Source organism: Astyanax mexicanus, chromosome 5, assembly GCF_023375975.1.
Source record: "Astyanax mexicanus isolate ESR-SI-001 chromosome 5, AstMex3_surface, whole genome shotgun sequence".
Classification (NCBI taxonomy): Eukaryota; Metazoa; Chordata; class Actinopteri; order Characiformes; family Acestrorhamphidae; genus Astyanax; species Astyanax mexicanus.
This window is the reverse complement of record NC_064412.1, coordinates 44,239,156-44,260,000: the sequence shown is the minus strand read 5'-3', so window position 1 is coordinate 44,260,000 and position 20,845 is coordinate 44,239,156. Positions and strand designations below refer to the sequence as shown.

The window sequence follows — 20,845 nt, the reverse complement described above, 5'->3', positions numbered from 1 at the left end:
ATTTAATAAAAACAGCTAAACATAGCGCTGCAAGTCCAGTGCAGACAAGAGCTCACGTGCGCCCAGAGCTGCGTGATTATAACAGTCCAACTGGTGAATTTTTTTAAACAGTTTGATTTGTTACTTAAGGTTATAATAGTTTTGAATGTTTCATTATAGTTTCATTTAATTTTATTTTGTTTTCACTTTTTCTCCTCCAATTCAGTTAGTTTTAATTCGTTTTTAAGGGTGTGTTTGTTAGTTTTTATTAGTTTTACACGTCATACCAGATAGATCAATCTGAGAAACACATAAACAAACTCAAAAACTCAATAAACTCTACAGTTAATGAAAATGTTTTTTACTTTCAGTTTTCATTATTTCGTTCGTTTTCTTTAATGATAATACTTGGTTACTTGGCTATATTGTGATTACCACGCCAGTGCTTCATATATAATAAAAATAGCATTAAAAACATGCCTATGTCACAGATTATTTTTTAGGTTTAGGCAGAGAATCTAAGATAATATTAATATTGGCCCCACTGTACCGTTGCATCCCTAAGTGGGAGTATAAGCAGTAGGGATGCAACAGTACAGTGTGGCCATGGTTCGGTTCGTATCGCAGTTCTTGGGTCACGGTATCCGTTCGGTTTCAATTTATTAATATTATCTAGCTCCAACATGCAGTACGTTTTTAGCCCTTTCTATTTCAAATCAACAAGGCGCTCCTACTCACACTTCCAGAGCCAATATTAAATTGAAAAAAGACACAGATTACTTAAAATCACAATATCTATTATAAAAAAGGAACACTTATGCTTACCATTAATCAAAAACAGGCAACTAATATAACACTGTGCTTTATCTGCTGACTGTCTTTATACCTCGTTCATCAAACTCAATGCTGAAGCCAAAATGGTCCCAACAGCGTATTTATAAGCTGACGGCGCCTGTTCAAATTTCCTTTTCTCCGTTTCACGTTCCCTCTTCATGAGAAAGTTTTGTTTAATTAGCCCTCAAATCTTCAGCGTTTGCCTTTAGAGTGCTGATTTGCTCCTGGAAAATTCAGAAAAAGGTCTGAAGGTTGTTGCATGGTTGTGGAGAGACACGCAGAGAGAAGTAATTTATAAAAAACTATCAACTGTGAAATAAAATATACTTAAAAATCTGCACAGTAACTATAAGTTATTATTAGTTATATTTATTTCTGACATTTATAAGGATTTAAATTTATGTTCAGTACACAGACTTAATAACTAGCTTAATACAGCAGATAAAGGTATTTTTTATACAAAATGAAAAGAGAAAAGCACTTTGACTGAACATAAATTTATTTTATTTCATTTTGCTATTATTTAACTGAAATTCACTTTTATGGAAAAATAAAGCATGTTGTCACCCTGAGGTCTGGTGCTTATATAAAACTTAAAACATTTAAAATACACAGAAATATAAAGCTATATGTTAAAATATTTTAATTAAGTTGGCTTGTCAAAGCCAACTTACTGTTCTTCTTCTTATTATTATTCTGTTCAAAATTCTCAACGCTACTCCTCCTACAGTTTTCAAACTAGAACCACCGAACTTCACAGGATGGTAGAACCCATAGCCATGCAGGTTGCTTGTGTTTCTAAGCGATCGGAGAACCAGGGTTCTAGCACAGTTCCGTCAAAGTTGGAATTTTCCCATAGACTTCCATTGAAGGTGTCCAAACTTTTTTTTTTTTTCAAACGGCCCTGCAGGTCACAGTTTCCTATCTAGAACCATGAAAATCACCACACACACACCACACCCCACACACACTCCACACCTCACACCACACCCCACATACACACACCACACCCCACATACACACACCACACCCCACACACACTCCACACCTCACACCACACCCCACATACACACACCACACCCCACACACACTCCACACACCCCACATTCCACACCACACACCCCACACTACACACTCCACACCACACACCCTCTACACCACACACACCCCACACCACACACACTTCAAACCACACATACTCCACACCACACACACCCCACACCTCACACACACCACACCTCACACACACCACACCTCACACCACACCCCACATACACACACCACACCCCACACACACTCCACACACCACACACACTCGACACACCCCACATTCCACACCACACCCCACATACACACACCACACCCCACACACCCCACACTACACACCAAACACACTCTACACCACACACACCCCACATCACACACACTTCAAACCACACACACACCACACCACACACCTCACACACACTACACACTTCACACCACACACTATACACACCACACACACTTCACACCACACATACCCCACACCTCACACCCCACACCACACACTCCACATCCCACACCATACACTCCACACCACACATATCCCACTCTACACACCACACACTCCACACCACACCACACACACCCCACACAAACTCTACACACCACACCACACATTTCACACCACACCCCACACACTCTACACACCACACACACCCCACATTCCACACCACACCCCACACTACACACTCCACACCACACACACCCCACACCACACACCTCACACCCACACACCTCACACACACACCACACACACCCCACATTCCACACCACACCCCACACTACACACTCCACACCACACACACCCACACACCTCACACCCACACACCTCACACACACACCCCACACCACACACACCCCACTTCACACCACACATACCCCACACCACACACATACCACACACTTCACACACCACACACACTACACACCCACTCCACATCCCACACCACACACTCCACACCACACCCCACACTACAGACTCTACACACCACACACACCCCACACAAACTCTACACACCACACACTTCACACCACACCCCACACACTCTATACACCACACCACACACACCCCACATTCCACACCACACTACACACTCCACACCACACACACTCTACATCACACACACCCCACACCACACACACACCACACCACACACACCCCACACCACACACACTTCAAACCTCACACCCACACACACACCCCACACACACCATACCTCACACACACTCCACACCTCACACCACACCCCACATACACACACCACACCCCACAAACACACCACACCCCACACACACTCCACACACCACACACACTCCACACACCCCACATTCCACACCACACCCCACATACACACTCCACACCCCACACTACACACCAAACACACTCCACACACTCTACAACACACACCCCACACCACACACACTTCAAACCACACATACCCCACACCACACACCTCACACCCACACACACTACACACCTCACACACACCCCACACCACACACTTCACACCACACACTATACACACCACACACACTTCACACCACACATACCCCACACCACACACACCACACACCTCACACACACACCACACACACCCCACACCACACCACACACACTTCACACCACACATACCCCACACCACACACATACCACACACTTCACACACCACACACACTACACACCCCACACACACTCCACACCACACACACTACACACCCCACACACACTCCACACCACACACACCCCACACACACCTCACACACACACACACACCACACCACACACACTTCACACCACCCACACTACACACTATACACACCACACACACTCCAAACCACACACCCCACACACACTTCACACCCCACACTACACATACCAGAGTTTCGAATGGTAAGGGGGAGGGAGTTCCATAGGGTGGGGGCAGCGACGGCAAAGGCCCTGTCCCCACGGGTCCGGTATTTGGTGGAGGTAGTTTGGGTGAGGAGGTTAGCGTCAGCAGAGCGGAGTTGACGGGCGGGGGAGTGGCGGTGAAGGAGGTCAGACAGGTATGGGGGGGCGAGGTTGTTAAGGGCTTTATAGGTGATAAGGAGGATCTTGAAATGTATGCGTTGTTTTATGGGAAGCCAATGGAGTTGACGGAGGACAGGGGTAATGTGCTGTCTAATGGGGGTGCGGGTGAGCAATCGAGCAGCAGAGTTCTGGACATATTGGAGTTTTTGAAGAGCAGTAGAGGGGAGACCATACAGGATGCTATTGCAGTAGTCGAGTCTGGAGGTGATAAAGGCATGAATTAATGTCTCTGCAGCAGGAGTGGGAAGAGTGGGTCGCAGGCGTGCAATATTACGTAAGTGAAAGAAGGATGTTTTAACTATGTGGTTGATGTGTGATTTGAAGGAAAGTGTAGGGTCCAAATAGATTCCAAGGTTTCTGACAAGTGGGGAAGGAGTGACAGAGTGACCGTCAATACAGAGAGTGAAATTTTGACAGGTGGAGAGGCTGGATTTTGGACCAAAGATAATAATCTCCGTTTTATTACTGTTTAGTTTGAGAAAATTATGGTTCATCCAGTCTTTGATATCCATGAGGCAGCAAGTGAGGGTGGAGAGGATGGCAGGGGAGATGGTTTTAGTGGTGATGTAAAGCTGGATATCATCAGCGTAGCAGTGGAATTTTAGCCCATGGCGGCGGATGATATGTCCAAGAGGAAGCATGTACAGAATGAAGAGAATGGGGCCCAAAACTGAACCTTGAGGAACACCGTGTAGAACAGGGGTAGTGTGGGATTTGTGTTGATTGATGGTGATGTAATGGAATCTGTCAGACAGATAGGATTTGAACCAGGAGAGGGCGGTGTTGGTGATGCCAATGGATTCTAGACGGTTTAGAAAAATGGAGTGATTTACCGTATCGAAGGCAGCACTGAGGTCAAGGAGGAGGAGGATGGTGAGAGAACCAGAATCAGAGGAAAGCAGGAGATCATTCGTAACTTTGAGTAGGGCCGTTTCAGTGCTGTGGTGGGTGCGAAAACCAGATTGGAAAGTTTCATACAGGTTATTTGAGAGAAGGTGGATGTTAAGTTGATTTGCAACGGCTCTTTCCAGTAGTTTTGACAGAAAAGTGAGGTTTGAGATAGGTCGGTAGTTGTTCGGATCCTCGGGGTCAAGACCAGGTTTTTTGAGGAGAGGAGTGATGGCTGCAAGTTTGAGAGGTAACGGGACTATCCCAGAGGTGAGGGAGGAGTTTATAATGTCAATAATGAGTGGAGCAAGGGGGGTGAGGCAGTCTTTGATAAGCTGAGATGGCATGGGGTCCAGGGGAGAAGTAGAGGATTTCATAGTGGAAAGTATTTTGGAAAGGTCGACAGAGGTTATGGGTGAAAAAGTTGATAGCCGAGTGTCAGATGGAGAAGAAAAAAAAAGCGTGGGCTCATGGTGTGGGGTAGTGGAGGTGGAGGATGCAAGCAGGTGGTGGATGGTTTCTACTTTTGAATTGAAAAATGTCAAAAGCGTATCACATTTCTCTGGGGTGATTGATGATGAGGTGTTGTCATGGGGTTTAAAGAGCTTGTTTATGGTAGAGAACAGGGAGCGTGGATTTGAGGAACCAGAGTGAATAATGTTAGAGTAGTGAGTTGAGCGGGCTTTGTTTAGGACTAATTTGTAATGTTGCATGTGATCTTTGTAAGCGAGGGTATGGACAGTGAGACCAGTTTTCTTGCATAATCGTTCTAGCTGTCGGAGTTGTTTCTTGAGTTTATGAAGTTCTGGGGTGAACCATGGGGCTGAGTGGGTAAAAGTGACTGTTTTGGTTTTCCAAGGAGCTAGTGTGTTGAGGGAGGTAGACAGAATGTTGTTGTAAGTGTTGACAAGGTCCGTGAGGGTTGAATTTTCAGGAAGGGTGGAGCAGGAAAGAGAGTTTGTTATACAGGTAGAAAGAGCGACTGGGCAGATGGACTTGAAGTTACGAAAATTGATTGTGCGATTTTGTTTTGGTTCGGGGGTGGGAATGTCAATGTCAAATATAATGGCTAGGTGGTCGGATATGGTAAGGTCAGAGCTGGAAATGTTATGGATATGGACGCCAGTAGAGCAGACCAGGTCTAAGATGTGTCCGCGAGTATGGGTGGGAAAATTTATGTGTTGAGTGAAACTGGAGCAATTTAGGAAGTCCATGAAGTCCATAGCATGTTTACAGTCCGGGGAGTCAATGTGCAGGTTAAAATCACCAAGAAGCAGAATAGATGATGAAATTGAAAAAAGTGCGGTGATGAACTCAGAGAGGTCAGATATGAAAGATGGGTTGGGTTTGGGGGGGCGGTAAATAATAGCACAAATGAGAGGTTTAGGTCCAGGAAGTTTAAAAGCCAGATGTTCGAATGATGGGGCTAAGGGGAGGGACAGCGCACGGGGTTTAAGGTTTTGATTAAAAATAGCAGCAATGCCACCCCCCCTGCCCTCAGTACGTGGGTTGTCAAGATAAGAGTACCCTGTAGGGGTGGTTTGATTTAGTGAGAAATAGTCCTGTGGTTTTTGCCAGGTTTCATTTAGGCAGAACAGGTCAAGTTTGTTGTCAGTAATGAATTCATTTAAGATAAGACTTTTATTGTTAAGGGATCGTGTGTTGAAGAGGGCGATTTTCAGGAGCTTTTGTTTTGAAGCAGTTGAGGAGGAAGTTAGGATAGTCCGGAGATTGAAAAGGTTCGCAGAGGAGGAGTTCTGATGACGTGTGTTGTTTTGATGACGTAGGGAGGAAGTGCGGAAGCCAGTGTGTAAGCTGCGGTCGGTCCATAGTGCTGGAATGGAGTTCTCAGTGCTTGGAGTGTAGATTAATTTTCGGCGAGATCCACGATGCATGTAGGGAGGTCGGCGTAAAAGTGCAGAGTTCCGCAGATTTTCTAGCAGTTCGGCAGGAGGAGACAGCGTGGGAATGAGCCGGAGAAGTTCGGTTGGTGTGTAACGGAAAACCATACCTCACACCACACACACTCCACACCACACATACCCCACACCCCACACACTCCACACCACACAAACTCCACAGCCAACACCACACATACCCCACACTAAACACAAAACACACTTCACCCCACACAACATACACACTCCACACCACACATACCCCACAACACACACTTCAAACCACACATAGCCTACACCACACACACCACACATACCCCACACAACACATACTACACACACTTCACACCACACACACACCACAGCACACATACCCCACACACTCCAAACCACACACACACACACTCCACAGCTCACATACCCCACACCATACACACTTCACCCCACACATACCACACACAGTTCACACCGCACATACCCCACACACACTCCACACCACACATACCCCACACCACACATACCACACACACAACATATCCCACACCACACATACCCCACAACACACACTCCACACCACACATACCCCACACCACACACACTCCAAACCACACATACCCCACACCACACACACTCCACACACATTCCACACCATACATACCCCACACCACACACACTCCACCCCACACATACCACTCACACTTCACACCACACACAGTCCACTCCCCACACTTCACACCACACATACTCCACACACCCCACACAAGCTCTACACACCACACCACACACACTCCACACCACACATACTCCCCACACACCACAAACATACTCCAAACCACACAAACCCCACACCACACACACTCCACCCCACACATACCACACACACTTCACACCCCACACACTCCCCACCTCACACACTCCACACCACACACTCCAAACCCCACACACTCCACACCCCACAACACACACAGTTCACACTCCACACACTCCACTCCCCACCTCACCCCACACACTCCACACACACCCCGCACTACACACACACACCCCAGACTAAACTTCACTCCCCACACTTCCACACAACCCACTCCACACCCCGCACACTACACACAACACATACACACCACACACACACCACTTCCCACACCACCCCACGCTACACACACACTCCACACCCTACACCCTAAAGTTAATAAAAGATTAAGGTTTTGGTGAGCTATTTCCATGTTTTGAAACTGAAACTTTTATTATTATCATGCTTTTTTATTCAGAAAGCCTGTGATTGTTTTAAATTAGTTTTTTAATGAGTTTATATTTTATATTACTTCATACATTCATTTTATTTATTTTTACTATTTTATTTAGCAAAATAATTTATATAAATATTATTTTTCCCCTATGATTCCCATGTTCTTAGTTTATTAATATTAAGTTTAAAATTTTTTATTATTCTTATCATTTTACTTTTTCGCTAGTATTATTTTTTCTGCATATGTCCTATTTTTCCTTTTTTACGTATGTATTTTATTCGTGTATAATTAATGTCAGTTTTTATTTCTGATTTTTTAAAAATATTTTTTAAACTGTAAATGCTCAGCTGTAAATGAGGGTCTTCCTCCAGTGTAAATGATGGTTGATTGCTTGATTAATATTCAGTGTTGCAAACTCAGTCTTTACATAAACAATAAACAGAATAAAGAATAAAATAACTTTACTCTTCTCTTATATGAGCTGCTGGTGTATCTTTACAGTGTGAGGGCGTGCTCTCAAAGACCCACCTGAGTGAGTACTGGGGGCAGGATTGGGATGGGGGGTTCAGGATGCTGAGTGAGTGTGTGCTGGGGGCAGGATTGGGATGGGGGGGTCAGGATGCTGAGTGAGTTTGTGCTGGGGGCAGGATTGGGATGGGGGGGTCAGGATGCTGAGTGAGTGTGTGCTGGGGGCAGGATTGGGATGGGGGGTCAGGATGCTGAGTGAGTGTGTGCTGGGGGCAGGATTGGGATGGGGGGGTCAGGATGCTGAGTGAGTTTGTGCTGGGGCAGGATTGGGATGGGGGGTCAGGATGCTGAGTGAGTGTTTGCTGGGGGCAGGATTGAGATGGGGGGGTCAGGATGCTGAGTGAGTGTGTGCTGGGGGCAGGATTGGGATGGGGGGGTCAGGATGCTGAGTGAGTGTGTGCTGGGGGCAGGATTGGGATGGGGGGGTCAGGATGCTGAGTATGTGCTGGGGCAGGATTGGGATGGGGGGGTCAGGATGCTGAGTGAGTGTGTGCTGGGGGCAGGATTGGGATGGGGGGTCAGGATGCTGAGTGAGTGTGTGCTCACAACAATAATATTGTTTTCAGTTGTTAAATTAAGCAAAAGGCTGAATTTGGCTTTTTTTTCTCTCCAGCGTGCTAGCTGCAGTTACACGCGGCCACCTGTAGATGGTGGATTTTAACAGTGAAACCTCTCTGAATAAAAAGGAAAACCACTGAACGTTTTATTTAGACTTCAATATAATATAAATAAAATAAGATTATAAAACAGAATGTAACCTAAAAATAATTTATTAATCTCCCTGTAGAAATTAGACTGTTCCAGGAACTTTTATACAGATACACACAAAACACATGACAGAAAAATAAAAAAGAGGAGACTGTGAGATAAGGCTAGATACACACGTGCAGTGTGCCCATATAAAGTTGTCCTTAAAGCAATACTGTATTAATTATTAAAATAATAATACAGTAGAGAACAGGAACAGAAACACACTCCTTTGTTTACAATATAAGATTTTTTTGCAATTCGTGAAGATTTTTATTTTCTCTTTAGCATTAAAGACCCCAATTTGACTCCACAGTCAGGATGCTGAGTGAGTGTGTGCTGGGGGCAGGATTGGGATGGGGTGTTGAGCAGGGAGAGAGTTCAGCATCCTCACAGCCTGATGGATGGGGCTGTTTCGCAGTCTGCTGGTCCTAGACTCCGCAGTCTCCTCCCTGATGGCAGCAGGTGAAGAAGCTGTGTAGTGGGTGGGAGGGATCTTCTGCCAGACGGAGGGCTTTCCATGTGAGGCGGAATCCTAAAGGAAGGGCAGAGAGGCGCCAACTATCTTCTCAGCTGCTCTCACAATGCGCTGGAGGGTCATGCATGTGGTGCATGACTAGTTGTTCGAAGCACTTCATGAGGATGGGAGTGAGTACAACCAGACGATAGTCGTTGAGACAGGATAGCGATGCCTTCTTTGAGACAGGGATGATGGTGGTGGCTTGGAAGCATGTGGGAACCACAGCCTGACTTACAGAGGTGTTCTAGATGTCCGTATAAACCTCTGCGAGTTCCCAGGCACAGTTGGAACCAAGCTGAGATGTTGGTTCTAACTGTTGGAGGTGGTCTGTGGATTGTCCTTGACTGTTCTCACCATTCTTCTTCTCTGCCTTTCTGATATTTTTCTTGGCCTGCCACTTCTGGGCTTAACAAGAACTGTCCCTGTGGTCTTCCATTTCCTTACTATGTTCCTCACAGTGGAAACTGACAGGTTAAATCTCTGAGACAACTTTTTGTATCCTTCCCCTGAACAACTATGTTGAACAATCTTTGTTTTTAGGTCATTTGAGTGTTGTTTTGATGAGCCCATGATGCCACTCTTCAGAGGAGATTCAAATAGGAGAACAACTTGCAATTGGCCACCTTAAATACCTTTTCTCATGATTGGATACACCTGGCTATGAAGTTCAAAGCTCAATGAGGTTACCAAACCAATTTTGTGCTTCAGTAAGTCAGAAAAAAGTAGTTAGTCAGTAAGTCAGTAAAAAGTAGTTTTGCACAGGTTAAATTTTGGTTTAATGCATATTGCACATTTTCTGTTAGTACAATAAACCTCATTTCAATCCTGAAATATTACTGTGTCCATCAGTTATTAGATATATCAAACTGAAATGGCTGTTGCAAACACCCAAATATTTAGAACTAAAAATTGTTAAGATTAATAGGGGTGCCCAAACTTTTTCTGACTGTAAAATGGGGGGTCTCATGACGTAGGCGGTCTGCCTGTTGTTTCTGCCGCTCTAAAACAACCTCAATGCTTCTGTGAGTCTCCTCCCACACTTCCTCGCTCCGATGCATCCAATCGTCTACAGCAGGGATGTCTAAGGGCTCGGCTGACCAGGGCATGATAGGTGGTTGATATCCTAAAAAACATTGAAAGGGTGTCATTTTAGTGGTGGAACTAATCAGAGAGTTCTGAGCTAATTCGGCCCAAGGAAGGAATTTGGCCCAGTCATAGATGTTGTTTGAACAATATATTCTGAGAGATCTGTAACAAAATCAACTGCTAAGTGAGACCAAGGTCGAGCGGGAACAGGCAGGGGTACTAGTTTACCGGCTGGTAGAGTTTTACTCTGAGCACCAACAGTACAGGAGGATACAAAATCGTGAATATCAGATCGCATATTTTCCCACCAAAACTATACTAATTGAAGTAATTATGAATAATTAATAAAAAAAAGTGCGGGATTCGCCAGGATGCCCTGAAGTATGAAAAGTATGAGCCCAAGTAATGATTCTATCTATGCACTGAACAGGTACATAAGATTTGTCTGGGGGGCATTGTAAAGGAGGAGGTGATGCAGAATTTAGTTGGTTAATTTGGTTAATCTGATTGGCGCTAAAACGATACCTGGTTCTAAAATTGTGGAGGGTTCTCAGCTTTCTGCATTATCTTCCTTAAAAATATGTGATAGGGCATCTGCCTTGGTGTTTCGGGACCCAGGGTGGAATGTGATAACAAAATTGAAGCGCGCAAAGAAGACGGACCAGCGCGCCTGACATGAATTTATAGGTTTTCATAGATCTCATATATTCCAGGTTTTGTGGTCAGTTATTACCACTAAAGGGTGTAATGCTCTCTCTAGCCAATGTCGCCATTCCTCTAAAGCTATTTTAATAGCTGCACCTACCCCTACACTGGATGCATCAACCTCTAAAGGGCTCCTTGGGATCTGGGTGTTTTAACAAGGGAGCCGAAGTAAACACCTCTTTGAGGGAAGAGAAAGCATCTGATGCATCTTCTGACCAAACCAACTTTCTGGCATTCTGTTTCAACAGAATGGTGAGTGGAGCTGCTATAGAACTGTGATTGCGAATAAATCTTCTATAGAAATTGGCGAATCCAAGAAATCTCTGCAGTTCTTTAACAGACCTGGGGAGTGGCCAATTAACAACAGCCTGAACCTTTTTATCATCCATGGTAATACCCTTGGCACTAATGACATAACCCAGAAAGGAAATAGTGGACAAATTAAATTCACATTTCTCCGCTTTAACGAAAAGCTGGTTTTGGAGAAGACGGGTTAATACAGCATGTACATGGGATACATGTGTAGGCAAGTCGGCGGAGTAAATCAGAATGTTGTCTATAAAAGCTATGACAAATTTTCCAAGCGTGTCTCGGAGCACATAGTTTATGAAGGACTGGAATACGGAAGGAGCATTTTTGAGACCAAAAGACAAAACTAAGTATTCATAGTGCCCCCTAGTGGTAAAAAAAGCAGTCTTTTGTGGTGGTGTGGGAGACGGCTCCTTGTCCAACCGGAGTCCCATCCACCGCAGACAGTTTCATCGGGTTCTCTAAGCACTCAAGCGGGATCTGGAGTTGTCTGGCCAGCTGCTCATTAATAAAGTTTCCCTCAGCACTGAAATCAATCAGGGCTGGAAACACAAAGGAGGAAGACTGGCAGAACAGAACAATAGAAATAATAAATGATTTTGTGAACATGTTGGCTTACCCCTTAAGCATGTGGAGAGGAGTCCACGGAACATTACCCGTAGAGCCGGTTCATTCCAACCACTACCAGCAGCCAAAGTACAGAATTTGAGAGCATAATCCGAAACAGGACGGTTCCCCTGATGCAACTGAACCAATAATTCCCCCTGAGATTGTCCCTGATGAGGGTGATCAAAACCAGCTTGAATTCCCTGAGAAAATGTTCATACATGCTTTTCTCAATGCTAGGCCAAATAGCAGTAGCCCGATCCAAAGCTTTGCCGGTAAGGCACGATATAAAAAAGGAAATATGTGCTGCATCGGAACTGACCGGTGATTTAGCAAAAAATAACAACATTTTCAAGAGAAAACCTCTGCACAAATCCGGAGTACCGTCATATTTATCGGGTTTGCTTACCGGGAAAGCGGTTGTCAAGGGTTCAGGAGAGAGAGAGCTTACAGGGGGCAAATTAGCAGAGGCTAAGCTAGCCGGAGTGGCTACTCTCAGCTGGGCAAGCTGAGAAGCGATATCCTAGATGCTAGTGGTTATCATAGCTAGCTGGGAGTGTTGTTCAGATTGCTGAGTAGTAAGAGCATTCACAGAGCTAGCGAGGCTATCAAAAACCTGGCTATGCTGTCCGAGAATCCTCCCCTGATTCCCGACTGTCTGCTGTAAGTCATTAAACTCGGCCATCACCTTTAACGGCGAGGTATTATGTAACGCCAGATAGAGTGGAATGACGCTGGCCGAGTAAAATGTACAAACAAGTTTAATAACAGGCTGACAAATTGATATTACAAACAGTATAGCCAGGCAAAGAGTAATCTCACCGAATACAGGAATTGTAGTAGAATAAACAGTTCGATATCGTAACCAAAAGACAGTCCAACCAAACATCAAATACAAACGGGGCAAAACAAAAGACATAAACTGATATACCGAAAAACAAGGTCGTAACGAGAAGCCAATAGAAAACACAGGAGAATAACGGGCAGTATGCAACGCGGTGACAGGAAATACACACAGACTAACAAGCAACAGGACGAGAAAGTGACACATTATAAAAATAAATCAATGTCTTCAATTTAAAGGTTTAAGGTGTTCATAGACATCTCTTACAAAAATATTTCTAAAGTTTTGGGACTCCAGAGAACCACAGTGAGAGCCATTATCCACAAATGGCGAAAACATGAAACAATAGTGAACCTTTCCAGGAGGGGCCTGCTGACCAAAATTACCCCAAGAGTGCAGCGGAAAAAACAACAACAACAACAATAGGGCTGGCCCGAATAGCGTTTTTTGAGCTCCGAATATTCGGCACTGATTCGAAGCGAATATTCGAATATTCGTTTTTAAAAAAAGAGGTAAAAAAAATAAATAAAAAAAAGCAAATCACGGCCCCTTTAATCCACTGAAAAATGTTCAATTTGCTCTGACCGACGAGACATATTCACCCCGGATTTTTGGTGTTTTTATCCCCCATATTTTTGTGTTTTCACCCCATATTTTTTCTGTGTTTTTAGCCCAGATTTCTTTGTGTTTTCATCCCGGAATTTCTGCTGCCCCACACCGCGGCTTATCCGCTGCGTAAGCAGGCTAGGAGGCTGCTGCTGCACGGTTTCTCCGCTGCGCAAGCCAGCCCAGTAAATTGCTGTTTGTGTTTTCACACTTAGGCTATTTGCTTAAAAAAACAAACAAAAAAAAACGTTTGTTCAGGAAGTATTTTATATTCTTAAACATTGTTAATTATATTAGAGGACAGTCATTGTAAACTGTACTTGGTCTATTTCGGTTAAAGGATTGTGCAGGGCATATTACTGATTTTGTATTTTTGCACTTGGGCTATAAGCTCAATATTAAATATTTCGTTTGCTTAGAAATTATTTTATATTTTTAAACCATTTTAAATTATATTAGATAAGAGGAAATTCGTTCAGACATCATTTTTGTAGGCCAGGCTTTTGTAACCGATTTAGCCCCTACTGTTGCCACATTACCCCTTACGTTTTATTATATAAATCAGTTTCGAAGAGCCTGCATTTTTTTTTATCATGTATAATAGAGGTCTGCGCGAGACTGATTTTTAAACCCACTCTTCCACGCTCCCGCGTTTCTGTCTCGTTACCGCTCCGCAAAAAAATTGCTTCTTTTAATCCCGCGCCCGCCCGCCACATACACATTTCTGCCGCTCCCGCCCCACGTTCCTAATATAAATTAAATAAACTACATTTAATGCTTCAAATTTACTTATATATTTATTAAAACAGCAGCGCTGAATAGTGTGGTCCCGTTCCTTACCCCAGTCCAAACACCATCGGTGTGTGCGTGTGTGTGTCGGTCCATCCTGCGCGTTGAGAGTTTTCTTTAGGTTTTTTTTTTTTTTACAATTATTACAGTTTTCTTGCTCCCGCTCCAGCCAATAACAGTTCAGTTCTGTCCCGCGCGCAAGATATTCTGACGGGACCCGCTAAAACAGAAGTGGTTAGAGTGAGGTGGAACTCTGGAAAGGAGAAAAAAACCGAATATCCGAATACCAAAATTAAAAACCGAATACCTACTCAACGAACGAATATCCGAATACCCGAATATTCGGGTCCAGCCCTAAACAACAACTACAGGTCTCACTTGCCTCAGTTAAGGTCAGTGTTTATGACCTGGGCAAAAAAGAACATTTGGGTTCATCTTAATATTGTCAGAAAACATCTTAATGATCTCCAAGACTTTTGGAAAAGTACTCTGTGGGCTGACGAGACAAAAGGTAAACATTTTGGAAGGCATGTGTCCCTTTACATCTAGTATAAAATGAACACTCCATTCCAGAAAAAGAACATTATACCAACAGTAAAATATGGTGGTGGTGGTAGTGTGATGGTCTGCAGCTGCTTTGCTGGTTCAGGAACTGGAAGACTTGTTGTGATAAACAGAACTATAAATTCCACTGTCCTAAATGACAATGTCTGGCCATCTGTTCGTGACCTCAAGCTGAAATGAACTTGGGTTCTGCAGCAGGACAATGACTCAAAACAAAATCCTATTGAGATGCTGTGGCATGACCTTAAAAAGGCAGTTCATACTGTAAAATCCTCCAATGTGGTGAAATTACAACAATTCTATAAAGAAGAGTGGAGCCAGAATTCCTCCACAGTGCTGTGAAAGACTCGCTACCAGTTAACCAAGTGCAAACACCTTGTTGCAGTTTTTTGTTGCTCAACCAGTTAAGTTTAAGGGGCAAACATTTTTTTCCCGTATAACTTTTTCACACCACTGGATAACTGTGCAAAAAGTTATCTTTTTTGTGAGAAAAACGTGAATCCAGAAAAGATATGCATTATATCCATAAAGGAACAGTTTGGTGAAACATGGAGTTTGAATAGACATTGACAGTAGATGCAGTCTCTTAACCAAGGCAAGTTTAATACCTGGACTGTGTTGCACCAGTTTTGTGTATGTTCGTTTTTTCTTAGTTCTAAGAACTGGGTGTACATTAATATACAGAATTTTGCCTTTTAGTGTACAATATGTGTGTGAGGGGGTTTGACAGGGCTGATGTGTTGTATAATACGTTGATATACTTCTCCAATTTGTAAGCAGAAAAATGGCACCAACATGATACTGAGCTTTAAAAGTGTAGTGTTTAACTGCCTACTAGTCCCACAGGAAAACAAAATGTGGTAAAAGGATGTTACCCTTTCTCAGTTGTAGAATCACTGTCCTTTTGGCATGCAGTGTTTAATTTAAATTAAATGTGAAATCTAAACTTAATTGGCATTATATTATTTTTCTACAAAATGTAGCAGTGGTAGGTAAAGAAATTAGTGACCGTTTTCAAGAATTTGGAAAAATAGGGAAATACGGGCTGTCACTGTTGATAATGCTGTAACAATGAAAGTGGCAGTAAAAAAACTAAAATATATAAATCACACAGCTCAAAGAGTACAAATTAAACCTCATCACCAGGACTATGAAAGAACATTGGGACTTTTAAATGACTGTTGTAAATAATAAGCATGTGTTTGTTTTTACATCATTTGGAAGCAGTCAATACAGTTCAAATGACACCCTGTATCTCCCAGGCACCCGAGTCTGTATGTCGTATTGTAGTTACAAATATAAATATAAAAATGTGTATGCAAAAATGGTGTTGCTATATTTGTGCTCTTGTGTCTTGATGTCATGTAAAGAAATTCCAAAACCTAAATTTATGCATAACAGTGCCAGTAACTGCAGTTAATAGATAATAAGGGGTTCATGAGTTAGTATTTATATTTATGCAAATAGGTTTTACTTAGTTAGCTTTGGTTTATTAAAAAGAGTTATGTAAAGTAAAGGATGTACTGGTTACAAGCACTGGATATTGAATGTATCCAGTCTCATCAATGTAAATACATGCTTATTTTTCATCATTCTAATGACTAATGAAGGATTTTAGATGAGTTACAATGATAAAGGTAGACAGACTAGCGTTTACTAGGATATACAAGGGCAGTGCGAAAAGTCTGATCAGCTGCATCAGACTTCTGAGATAAAGTGTTGTTTTTCACCTTAATTGTTCCATTATTAAATGGGTTTGTATCCACTACTGTTCTGATCGCTGAATGATGACTGATTTGCTCTGATAATTCTCTCCTCTCTATTCTTCTTGTTTTGTTTAGGATTAAAATCGATTTGGGTATAGTGAGGAAGGCGAAAGTCATTGATGAGGTGAGAAACATGCATGCATGATAGGGACAAAATAATCACATAAAAATTGGTGAATACTTGACCAATAACCTAACCAATATGTTATCCATTACATCATTCACTATTGCAAAAAATATTGAAACAATTATAGTTCCTATGTCCAATTGCAAGCAAACAAAGTTCTTCAGACATTAAAGAAGAGTTTGCTGACCAAGCTTGTGAACATACTGCTAAATAAACATAAACAAAAAGGCAAGTGTTGTAAGATGTGATTGTGTATCTTAGCTAGTAAACAAGCAAAGATTATCCTGTGGGCAAAACAGCCTGGCTAGCTTAAGCTGGTAAAGCTATTTACCATTCCTTATCCTTATAAGTTCTCCAGTCCTCACTCTGCCAGCCTCCCACAGGACAATTTCAGTGTAATATCCAAATGAACCCATGTATGAATAGTGCATGTTGTTATCCGGAGACTTCACAGTGGCTAATGCCATGTCTCCTGCATTAGCTACACAGGTTCCATCCCTTGTCGAATTCATGCAGAACGTAATTGTGCGTACTTGTAACAGGGCAGCTCCTGATAGTGTCTGCACCTAATTTTTTTTTAACTTTCCAACCCTTTTGCCGGCTTATTGATAGCAGCTCTCTGACACCCACAAACCATATGCAGTGTAGGTACCCTAGCCAGACAGTATGTGGCAGCACCACCAGTAATGCGCAATGCAAGCAACACCAGAAGAAGAAATAGGGGTGTGGATTCACAGCTAACAAAAGGACTGGTCAGAGAGAACCTCCCTCTCTTTGAGTTTGAACAAAGTGACAAGAACATCAAGACCAAGGCCTCTCCTTTGTTCTACCAAGAGAACAAAGGAAACATCTTTAGGCCTACATCTTCAAGATAACAACTTTAGCCAAACGTCTGATCAACGTTTCCACACGGCTATTTCTTCAAGACAAGCTTGCACAAGATACACAGCTCGGAAAAGACAAGAAAAGCGGCCCGACCCTTCTCTTAACTGTGTACAATTTTTCCTGGATCCAAAGCCATAGGGACGAATCATTCCCAGAAGAGTTACCTGGACGTCGTCAAAACCTTTCTACAAGAAAGCTGAAACGGAAAACATGGATATTTTCTAACATATTCATTGAGTAAGACTGAACCTTAAAACATCTGGGCATAGTTTAGATAAAGAACATTTTATCTTTAACTTACTGTATTTTACATTTTATGTGTGTAATTTTATTTATGAAATCTGCAACTGTTTATATTCTCTAAACTAAATTCTGTGAGCAAACCAACCTACTTTTCTCTGCATGCAAATCTCTTTCTCTTTTCTAACACTGAAATACAGCTACTGTATTTCTCCCTTCTAAAAATTAGAATCTAGCAATAGCTTTAAAACTGTCCTTTAAAACAGTCAGCTTCAGAGACCTGCACAAAGAACAGCTGAATTTAGTTACAGTGGAGCCACGCTTATTTTTACCAAGTTATCTGTGTTGATTCCATGAATGCTGGTTGCTGCCAATAACCATATAAAAGAATTCAATAAAAACCTTCAGAATCTGTCAGAAATATCAGAATTTTAGTCATTGATTAAAATCCTGATATTGTGGCTTTTTATTTATTTATTTTTATTTATTTTTAGTCCATTATTCATAGTCTACGTTTAACTTAAATATTTAGCTAAATATCTCTCTAGTTTAATGGACGTTTATCGTCTATAATTTATGGTTTTGTTGTTCTGCGCTTTCTACCTTTTTCTAATAGCTTGTGAACTGCCTGTTCACTGTACACATGACAATAAATATCTTGAATCTTGAATGAACAAGAGCAGCAGCAATATAATATAATATAATGTAATATAATATATTATAGACAGTATTGTATTTACATAATACATTTTTAACCCTGTGTTGTATGTGTGTATGACCTGTAGGATTTACTGTTATGTATTTTGGGTTTGTCATCCTCCTTAGTGGTTCACCCTGAAGGATGTCAAGACAGGGCAGGTTCACCTCAAACTGGAATGGCTAACATTAGAGGACAACACTGAAAATCTGGAACAGGTAAGAACACACACACACACATAAATTAGTAGTATTTTACAGGTACACATTTAAAATTAAAAGACAATATATAAACCCAATGCATAAAAAATAAGTTTAAAACACAAAATACAGTCAAGAGTAAAATAATTAAATTAAATTTGTACATAAATAATAGTTATGTATGTTGTAGCATGATAGGCTACAAAATAGAATGAAGTAGACAAATAACATAAGGCAAACAGTGAAGTGAATCTTAAGTGTTGTACTGTATTCTATGTAGTTAAGTGACTGTACTCACTCAAATTACCTTCCCTTTTAAACCCCAACCCTATAGCCCTTTCTTTTAAATGATAATATAAAGTATGCAAAATAAGTGGAAACAAATCTGCAGTTTTAATTTGCACTTGCAGGGATTTATTCATTTTCCCTGTGCAGATAATTAAACAACTAAAATAAAGAAATTAATTCTCTGGACACTTCAATTCGGAATCCTCTCCCCAACACTCTGAACAAATGTTCTGTTTTACTCACTAACCCACTCAATTCTTTAAAGTTTCATTAAACTCTAATGCAAACCTGCAGCAAAATATTACAATAAAACCCTTCCCTCAGAACCAAACAAAATTGTTAAAGTACAATAACAGAGAAGATGTTCTAAATGCAAACAATCACCATTAATCAAAGATAAACAGTTCAAGTCCACCTCTTTTCACTCTGTTAGAAAGAATGTGAATGCAGTGTTCATTTCAGTTCACACCTTTTAGCCATTAAACTTTATGTGGCAGAGTGCTATCACGGAGAATGTCTTGTGGCAGAAAATACTCACAAACTGGTAGAAAGCGGGCAACTCCTTAAGCCTCCAATGTCGCTGGATGAGGGGGTAAGGAGAATGTTCGCTGGGTAGCACACCCACAGCTCGTGGGTCTTAACTGCATGCAGACGTCTTTAAAAGCAATTTCCTTCCTTCTCAATATCTGACTGTTATGGCCAAAACAGAATAACTCCATAACTCAGAGAATGTTCACTTTAAATTAAACTCTGCTAGCTGAGCCACCCATCTTTGTTCCACTGCCCCAAGGTTGGCAGTTTCCAAATAATGCAAGGGGTTGTGGTCTGTAAGGACTGTGAATTAGGAATACAAAAGTAGGTCCCTGAACTTCTCTGTGACTGCCCATTTAAGGTAGAGAAGTTCCAGTTTGAAGGCACTGTTATTCTTGTCATTTCTTTCAGACCCCATTAAGCCCCGGCTAGCAAAGGCAATTACACTTTCCACCCCTCCTTGCATCTGGCTCAGCACTGCCCGAAGACCTGTGTGACTACCATCTGTGGTTACAACGAATGGGAGCTTAAAATCTGGCTATGCAAGCACTGGGGGAGCCATCAGACACTCCTTAAGCTTGTCAAAAGAGTCTGTGCTCCAGTTAAAAGAATTAAGCGAAGTCTTCGTAGTCCCCTTTTTACCTTTACCCATGAGAGCACCTGGCCAGCTGCGCAAAATGGGGGTCAAATCATCTGTAATATGACATAAACCCACCACCTGCCCTCACGGTGCGGGGGGCAGGCCAATCCTTCAGGACCTTAACATTTGCTTCATCCACCTTTATCCCTGCAGCAGACACAACATGTCCAAGGAATTTGACCACCCTCCTAAACAGGAAGCACTTGTTG

The 20,845-nt window shown here is 42.4% G+C and overlaps 1 protein-coding gene and 1 long non-coding RNA gene across 3 annotated transcripts in view; one reads left to right on the top strand and one right to left on the bottom strand.

The window, feature by feature from the left end:
* Positions 1–20,845, top strand: part of esyt1b (extended synaptotagmin-like protein 1b) — a 160,273-nt gene that overhangs the window by 62,152 nt on the left and 77,276 nt on the right. For both annotated transcript variants that reach the window (XM_049479369.1, XM_049479370.1), the window contains 2 exons: positions 17,104–17,152; positions 19,106–19,195. In XM_049479369.1, coding sequence (XP_049335326.1) covers positions 17,104–17,152; positions 19,106–19,195 — 139 coding nt within the window. The remainder of the gene's footprint in view (positions 1–17,103; positions 17,153–19,105; positions 19,196–20,845) is intronic.
* Positions 1–20,845, bottom strand: part of LOC125802204 (uncharacterized) — a 162,184-nt gene that overhangs the window by 133,688 nt on the left and 7,651 nt on the right. The window lies entirely within an intron of this gene.